The sequence below is a fragment of the Agelaius phoeniceus genome, chromosome 2 (assembly GCF_051311805.1).
Source record: "Agelaius phoeniceus isolate bAgePho1 chromosome 2, bAgePho1.hap1, whole genome shotgun sequence".
Classification (NCBI taxonomy): domain Eukaryota; kingdom Metazoa; phylum Chordata; class Aves; order Passeriformes; family Icteridae; genus Agelaius; species Agelaius phoeniceus.
In genome coordinates, this window is record NC_135266.1 from 101,491,810 (window position 1) to 101,500,861 (window position 9,052).

Sequence of the window (9,052 nt, forward strand, 5' to 3'; positions counted from 1 at the left end):
TTTCATACGAGAAATATATTTCTTCTAATTTAATTTAATACAAAAGTTAACTTCACTTCCAAAACTCTTTCTGTTTCACAAATTACAGCTTACGTCAGCTGTAAAAAATCACTTACCAATGCTTTTCCATAGAATTATTGGAAACGTTCATTTTACAGTGTCTGATTGAATGTTTGTTTTCTTCCCCCAGCGGACCCAAGAGTGAGTGAGCCAATTTCAAGTAAGTGTTTTATACATAAATCTGATCAGCAGTTTTTTCAGAAATGAAATAGCAGAATTTTACAAGGAGGGTGGCTCTGCTGCACCAGCTGGATGAGTTACAGAATCAAACAGTATTCACACACAATTTCCCTCCTTCCACCCATGCCCCTGCCAAGGAATTCATGCAAGGCTGTTTGTTTACCTGAGCATAAGGCAATCAACGTGATGTGGAGCTCCCATGGCAGCTGGGATGGCTTCAAACCAATGTACACAAATGAGCCAAGGACAGCCTCATATTTTCTCAACCTTGTCATTAAAGCAAAGAAAGCTCTGCAAAATGAATAAGCTACTCCACATTTTTAAGTGAGTTAACAGAGCACAACTTGGAGGATTCTATTTATCTGTCTTAGTGTTTTAGGAAAATTTTCTGCTTCAGAAGGTTTGATCTAGCTCTGCCTTAGGCCACTTACAAGACTCTTCCTGTCCTTGATGGAAGGTGAACTGAGCTTTTGAAGAAGAGCTGAGATCATTCCAGCAAATTGGGCTGCTTTTTGCTTTTTGTATTTGTAATAGTCATCACTTTCACTTTGACAAACACCGTGGAACCATTTTTCTCCACATAATTGATGGCACTTCATTTTTATATGTATTTTTTGTTAGATCACAGTTTGCTGCAAGTTGATTGTCTTGGCTTGAACGCACTGAAGAATGGTGACTGTATCACACACTTCGTAAATGAGAGTATTTCCAGTACAAACATTGTCCCCCTAACAAGGTCCTAGAATGAACCTATTCCAAACCTGCACCAGAGGACAGCAGGAGGAGTTCACAGCACCAATTGTACCTGCGTACTTTGGTGCTTCCCTGACATATTTCTCATGTTCAAAATGCAGGTGTCATGGTACATTCTGCTTCATGAAAGTTTCTAATTCTAGTTATTCAAATGCATTTGTTGTGTGTAATTTTGTATGCAGCATCATACTTCAGCCTCTTTTTTCTTCTCCTGCAGTGGGGAAAGATGCAATCTGGACTGAAATCCCATTCAATTCAGACACATACTCAGAATGCAAAGGCAAACAATATGTAAAGAGGACTTGGTATAAGAAGTTTGTGGGTGTGCAGCTGTGCAATTCTTTGAGATACAAGATATACCTCAGTGATTCACTTACAGGTAAGAAACATTCAAATCAGTTCTGTCCATATTTTGCATTCCTGAAAGATATTATGGTTTCTGAAATAAGAAGTTTAACAAGATGAGCTCTGCTGAAGTGTGATCAGATTTGTTTGATTTAGTTCACAGATTAATCATAAACAGTAATCTGCTTGTGCTCAGTAACCATTGACATGTTTGATACTGAGTTTTCAGACTCCAGAGGAGCCTCTCTGTGGTGATCATCTGCTTTTAAGTAACTGTTTATATACTGGGGATCATACAGAAAACAAATAAAGATCAGAGTGAATAGCATATATTGTAAAACAGCCAAACTGGTGTTCAATTATTAATTAGAGAATAATTATTAATTAGAATTATTAATTAGAGGATCAGGACCTCATTTTATACCGGGATTACCCCTGTCATTCCCACTCCTTTCAGTAAACATCTGGTTACTTCATTACTGAGAGGCTTATAAATACATGACTTTAACTCTAGTCAACAGGTTTTACCCGCCTGCATTGACATTTTTATTTTGTTTTCACATTCCCCATTTTTGCTTATGATCTTTTCTCCCCACCTTTTTGTTTTCCTCAAATTATATTTTATTACTAAGGGAAACTTCCTGGCCTTACACATTCTCAAGTTTTGTTCAGTGTTTTAAGGCCAGTTGAGTGTGATGTCTTTAAGACCTGAATCAGGTGACACATGCAGGGAAAACAACCTTTGAGAAGTGTTTTTCAGTTAGTTGATGGGAGATCTTTGTGTCTCATGCAGCTTGTCCAAGCTGTATCTGCTACATTAAATATGTTAACTTCTTACAATGCATCCCAAGCTCCTGGCTCTCTTCTGTGTGAAATCTCTTATCACAGACAGCTCTGTGACAATGGCATTAGCATGGCATCTGAGCACAAAGATGTGTGGGAAAGCCTTTTGAGTGCAAGTCAGGCAAGTGTGTTCAACATATCCCATTGAATTAGCTAGGGCAAGACTATGGCTGGAAGAATCCACTTTCATAACCTAAAGCTGCCCCATCTCTGAGCTCAGCACCTCACAGGAGCAGAGCTCTGGGCTTCATGAAAAGAATATGGAAGGAAAAGAGCAAGGGAGTGTAGGGCAGCCCATGGTGCCATGATTTTAAGCTTCCTTGCCTTGCATCTGGCACCGTTCTCTGATGAGCAGAAAAGGAAGGAAAGCCTTGTCATTAATAGTCAGTACAATATTCCATATGTAAATAATATCTTAGATATTTTGTGAATAAAAGAGAATGTTTTGAACAGATGTATCATTCATTCAACTGTTGCTGTACTAACCAGCTGTGATCAAATGACAAGCACTGGCAATGAGGCATGATGTGTCCCAAAACCAGCCAGCAGAGGAAATAGCAGTGCTAATCTAGCAGGACTAGACTACAGCCCTAAATCAAGTGAATTAACACTGCAGTGAAAGCAACCCCAATCTGAAAAGTTTAATATCAGGAGCCCATTTTCCTATTTTCATTAGATTGTTTTTGTTCTTGCTGGAAGGGTGGTGGTTTAACCTCGTTGGAAAAAGATGAGATAGACACACTGTATTCATTATACTTGCTAAGCATGGTTCTTGCACTTGAATTGTTACAACCAGTGCTAACCAGTTGTCACAATATTTAAAAGTGAAATATTTATGTAGAAGGAAAGCTGCTTTTGCCCCGTTTGCTAAGTGAGGCCTCTGTGTGAGTGGGAAGTTTCCCTGTTTGAAGCCAAGCTCTGCTCTGATGTGTCTCACGGTCACCTCGCCTGGCCGTGTCCCCAAGGCCAGGAAGTGTCCCTGCAAGCACCAGCCAGCTGCACCAGGTGTGCACTGAGCTCTGAATTCCACTGGACACTGAAAAACCTTCCAAAGCTTTGCTGTGGAAGCAGTGTAATTGCCTGGAAACTGGGGTGCTCTGTCCACATGCCATTGTATAAGGCAGGCAGCAACTGCCTCTTTTGCATGCTGTTTTTTAGCATGAATTTATTCTTCTAGTGCTGTGGAATTTATAATGTATAACACAACGTTTATATGTAAGATTGTAAGGCCACCCACAAGGGAACACTGGGGAAAAAAAACTGACTTTGTGCTAGAATTGCTATTCCCAAAGCAGAAAACCAGTTTTTTGTTAGCTGAATGGTTTTAAGTGTGTTCTTTCATTACAGAAATAATTGGGCAGTAAGAATGTAATAGTCAGTGAGAATGCTGCTAATTTATGAAGACCAATTGTTTGAGTTATGCATAGGTTAAGCTGTGGGCCAGAAGAATATGTGTGTATCTGCAAGTTACTGTTCTGGTGTTAGCCATTAAAATATCTGGCTTATTCTCTCTCTTATGGAGAAAAACTGATCTCTCCTTTACACATGCCAGGACTGTTCCATAAACCAGCATCTACTGCTGACCTCATTTAACAGTCCTCCAGAGCAGTCACTGTAGGCATTCCAGAAAAGCAGGCCACCTAAAAATAAGTATTTATTGAGGGAAGGAAAAAAATAAATTCTATGTGTGACCTTCAACAGCTGTGGAAAAAAAAAAAAAGGCTTTTTTGGGCAGCCTGAATGTTCTTAATTTCAGAGCAAAAATTTGCTGAGAGGAACTCCCTCTGACCAGTTCTCCTACGGAAAAAAACATGTTTGCAGCCAAAGCTAGATAGCAATAAATAATTTTGTAAAGCTAGAGAAGAACCACATGCACAGAGGCCATCAACTGGAGGTGAGAAATTTTGGCAAGGTATTGCTCAGATCACAAAAACATTGGAGTTTATTGGTAGGCTGCTTTTTTTTATTAATTGCTCTTTGGGAGCAGTATTATAACCCACCCCAGCACCTCTCAAATGGCCAGACTGGCATGGATTCAAGGCTCCAGAACACCTAGTATCTAATGAGTAACTGGATTTTCTACCTAGCTTATACCTCCACCCTGAGCCTTTTTCTAAATTCTCTCACCTTTCCTTTCAATATCTCAACCAAAGGTTGAACATATTGAGAACTAAGTGCTGTGAAAGAAGATTAGAAAGAATGGTAAGTTTACCTACAAAGGTGTCTGTCCCAGGTTTGGGAAGAGAACATAGCATGCTCTCCTCCATCTTCTGAACTGAATTTTACTAATGTCTTGCAAATCAAATCAGGAAGTAAAAACATCTGTCAAAGCTTCTTCACTGTGCCTGTTAACAGGATAATCACATTCTTTAAGGTCAGCACATGCTACATGGGACACTTGAGACCTTGATTTCTACTCAGTTGCAGTCAAGTGTCCTGTTAAGCAATCCTGCAAGCAAATAGATGGGCACACTCCATGCTCTGGATAAGTACTTAGTATCTGAGGTCATCTATATGTTAAGGGCTATCACTTGCACATACATGTTGTAAAAATATGATGATTTATAAAACAGGCCTTGGCTATGTTAGGAGGCGGTCTATAAAAACATCTCTGAAGGTACTGGGGGCTTCCTGACAGGGAACCAGACCTGCCTTCCATTCAAATCACTACCAAAACTTGCTTTTTGATGATGTTCTTGGTAGTAACAGGATTTACCATACTGTATGAAATGTAGGGAGAGGGAAAAATTATGTCCAGGCATAGATTTTGGCCAGGAGTGGGGCCTTAGCCTTGAGCACTTGGAGCCTGCATGTCATGTTCAAATTACAGGTCCTGAGCTACAGGTCCTGAGAGGAAAAGAATCATAGCATTCACCTTGGCTTCCCCACAGAGAAAAGAGCACAGCCCATTGCCTCTGGTGGTTTTTGGAAATAGCTTTCACTAACTCCGCTGCTTCTTTGCTTTCAGGAAAATTTTATAACATAGGAGATCAGAGGGGCCATGGAGAAGATCACTGCCAATTTGTAGACTCATTCTTAGATGGAAGGACAGGACAGCAAGAAGATCTGCCAGTCAAAGATGGTAATTCCCAAGACCTGTATCTGTAGCAAACCTGGGCAATTCCTTTGTTTGTTTCTATTTCCTGCCAGTGGATTCAATGCCCGCTGCTGGGGTGGGCCATGAAAGGAGCTGCCAGCTATGCAGGCAGAAGAGGGTCAAGAAGTTCTTTGACAGTGAATGATGACTTATTAAGACAGTTATGACTTGGGTTCTGTTAGGTAGCAAACAGCCTCTCTCCTGTTTAAAACAGCCCTACAAATTATTCACAGTTGGTATTACTTATTTAAACCCAACCACAAATTTGAGTTTGCAGAGGCATTAAGTGGTGTGTTCAAACTAGCAAGGTTGATTTAAAGCACAGTACATAATCAGTTGGGCATTAAATACCTTGTTTGGTACTAATGAGAAACTGAAAATTTATGGCCGGAAAATATAATTCATGCTGCAGTAATTCTGTGTGTGCTGATTGCAAAAGGGTGCCCAAAATTCCAGTCTGGTCTAAGTGGCCATGGCACTGGATGTGCTAAACACAGCCGTGACCTGCCTGGCTATTTTGTATCCATTGCTGAGGTATAAGAAATTTGTACTTCTGTCAGCTGAAGTCCTGCCTTGCTGCTGGCAGCAGTGCCACGGTGAGGTGTTCTGTTCCTTGTGGGGTAAGAACTTAGGCTGTGCTGGTACGTGCACGCGTGCTGAGCGTGTCATTCACTGAGGAAAACAGCAAAACAGCTTTCAGTACAATATCAACGTGTTGACCAAACCTTCCTTACAAAACACCCCACGAGTCCAGATATGCGTCAAGGTAGGTGTGGGAGATGAAGTTCCCAAGTCTTTCACAAGTTTTTCCAAAAACAAAGTTATTGAATGGTCTGAAGGGTGTTTGTTTATGTGTTTTGTGTGTTTCTTCTAAAGAGGTTTTTGCTTTTCCCTTCCCAGTCAGTGCTGCCCATCCAAAATGATATTTTGCGTAAGAGATGGTCAGAATCCAATTTGCATTGCCAGGACAGCAGACTTCTCAGTTGTACCAGATTCACATTTTAAAAAATATTTGAATATTTGAAAAACCTTTTACCTAACAAGCTTGCTACCTCAGTTTAAAATACACTTATAACCAATTTGATTTCAGCAACTGGATTTGAGTGAATTCATGAACTATGATCATTTTTAGGCCAAAATAAACAACAAAAGAAGAAAACCAAAGACTTCACCTTTTCAGTAGCTTGTATTTCTAGCAAATGAACTGAACAAACCAATAGACCAATTGTTCTACCTGCAGCAGATTGATTTCTGAAATAACTTCACATATTTGACCTGAAGTGCTGTGAGAATCAGCATGAAAAAAACCACAGGCTAGGGACATGTTATAGGATAATGTATAGGAAAGCTGGCTCCCTATTCTTGAGGTATGGTTTATATGGTGTTTTAAAAGACACAGTGTGTATATTTGACCCAAAGTGCTGTGAGAGAATCATGGCTGATGCCATCTCAGTATTTTTTGTGTGTGTGTGGCTCCAGCCACACATAGATTCCTTATGGTCAGGTTAGATGGAACCCCAGTTCCTCACTTTAATTCTTTACCTAATGTTAATTGTTTGAATGGGAAGCAAATGTGTTGTCAAAAGCACCAGAGTGAAAGCAGGAGGATGATTTGGATGGGGCGATGCTGTGAACTTTCCCCAGTGGCCGGGTTTTATTGAGGCTCACTGCAGTGTCAAGGCTGCACAGTGGGGACTATTTGTCACTGTCACTTTGCAATGAAGAGCTGCCTCCTGTTCCAAGAGCCCAGAACATCCAGAGGGGGGACGGAGGGAGTACAGGCTGGCCCCAGCCACCCCCACCCACAGCAGGGATCTCCAGGGAGGCACGCTTCACCTCTGTGCTGCCATCCCAAGTACTTTTGCTTTGAGTTGGGTGGGCAAATTGCAGAGTGCTAGTGGATGTAGGGGCAGCAAACAGCTCTGCTTGTGGCAGGTGGGTTAAAGGCTTGGTGACTATTTCAGCCACACACTGAATTGTTGGTTACAGACTTCTCAGGGAACCAAAGCACGGTACTGTCCTGAGAGCTTCGTGCCAACAAAATTCTCTTCTCTGTTCCAGGGTTTTTCAGGGCAGTTCGTCAGGAGCCTGTCAAATTTGGGAAGATAGGCGGGGAGACCCAGATTAACTACGTGCGCTGGTACGAGTGTGGCACATCGATACCTGGCAAGTGGTGATGCCACACGAAGAGGGTGCCAAGGCCCCGCTGCCCAGCGCAGGCTGCAGGAAGGCAACGCTTACAGGGTTGGCCAACGCGCGAGGCTTGTACCAGTCTAATGCCAATACTGCGTTAATTGTGTAATAGTGTAGGCCGCTTACTGTAGTTATCCAGTGTTACAAATTTGTTTTTAGAATTTAAAAAAGAAACACAGGCTAGGGACATGTTGTAGGATAATGCATAGGGAAGCTGGCTCCCTATTCTTGAGGTATGGTTTATATGGTATTTTAAAAGATACAGTGTGTATATTATTTATCACAGTGTTGTAATAAATGTTTAAGGCACAGATATGCCAGAGTTGATTATGGAATGCAATGTGCGTTAGTTTTAAATATTCACTGGTCCTGTAATGCAAGTGCCATAAGTAACCCATCTTAATCCATCTGTAACATCTCCCAGTCATAAATTATAGAAAAGATCCTATAATTTTTAATATCCTGCAGCCAGTAAACTTGAAGCACTTTCTCCTTACACGTTCAAACAGTTTATGCTCCTGCCATAATGCTGAGGTAGGTTGCTGTATGTGCAGCTTTAAATGATAAAGTTCAGTGGAGTTTTCTTCCAAGTTTGTTTTCAAATGTTTCAGCCCCAGTCAAAACCATGTTCAGCCTGTCACTTTGGAGTCAGAGCCTGGCAGTGGCTGGCAGGGAGGGTTAGTGTTCTTAATTGAAGTGGACAGGTACATATGTACATGGAATGAAAAAACAAAGCTGGCCTCCACAGCTGGGGTTTTTCAGGAAAATGTCGTTTTCAGAGTATGACATTTATTGGTTCAAAAGCCAAACGTATGTACCGTGCAAGGGGACTTGGAAAGACAAATGAAAGAGGAAAAATAAACTAGTTATTACAGCATGATCAGGTTTATTTTATTTTAAAAGAAAAATTCTGGTTTAAAACAGTTTTCATTGGGGACAAAGGGGAAATACTGATAACTGAACTTTAAAACTGCTTTACAGTTATTTTGATTAAAACCTCTCCCAAAGCTACTTGTTGTACTGCTTGAACATTTATGAACTAAATAAAGAGATGTAGGTTTTTTTTTAAGGTGTTATTCATTACCTTACTAATGTATTGAAGAAATATGAACAGGAACTACCAGATCTATATAGTAGTCATTTATAGAAAATACCTTATAAAGTACATTGCAGGTACACTGTACGCCTAATAAAATATTTTTTAATCAAGTGGTTTTTTTCAAGTGTTTTACATGAAAACAAAGCTTAGTTTCTCTGGTAAATGCTGTTACTCAGAACAAACTGCTTGCTGGAACCAAGCCCCTGTTAAATGACCTAATGAACATGGCGTCTGTTAGGTCCAAGAGCAGAAATGGGAAGAGGTACAGCCACAGCTTACTGAGTAGCTGTGGGCACAGCACTGTTTAAGGATAGGACTGCTGAAGGTAGGAATATTTTCACTCAACTTCCTAATTTGTCTTCGGGAGAGCTCAAGCAGCTTACTCCAGCTCATTTTTTTATTCTCCGCTTAGTTTTACATATTCCTAGAATCTGCAAAATGGAAAATATTAACTGGGAAAATGTTTTGCTCTCTGCTGTAAT

The 9,052-nt window shown here is 40.7% G+C and overlaps 1 protein-coding gene across 17 annotated transcripts in view; it reads left to right on the top strand.

Moving 5' to 3' along the window:
- ABI3BP (ABI family member 3 binding protein) overlaps positions 1-8,680 on the top strand; it is a 136,957-nt gene extending 128,277 nt beyond the window's left edge. For all 17 annotated transcript variants that reach the window (XM_077174416.1, XM_077174422.1, XM_077174428.1 and 14 more), the window contains 4 exons: positions 191-220; positions 1,211-1,372; positions 5,150-5,263; positions 7,340-8,680. In XM_077174416.1, the coding sequence (XP_077030531.1) occupies positions 191-220; positions 1,211-1,372; positions 5,150-5,263; positions 7,340-7,455 (422 nt within the window). In that variant the 3' untranslated portion in view covers positions 7,456-8,680. The remainder of the gene's footprint in view (positions 1-190; positions 221-1,210; positions 1,373-5,149; positions 5,264-7,339) is intronic.
- Positions 8,681-9,052: the final 372 nt, after the last annotated feature.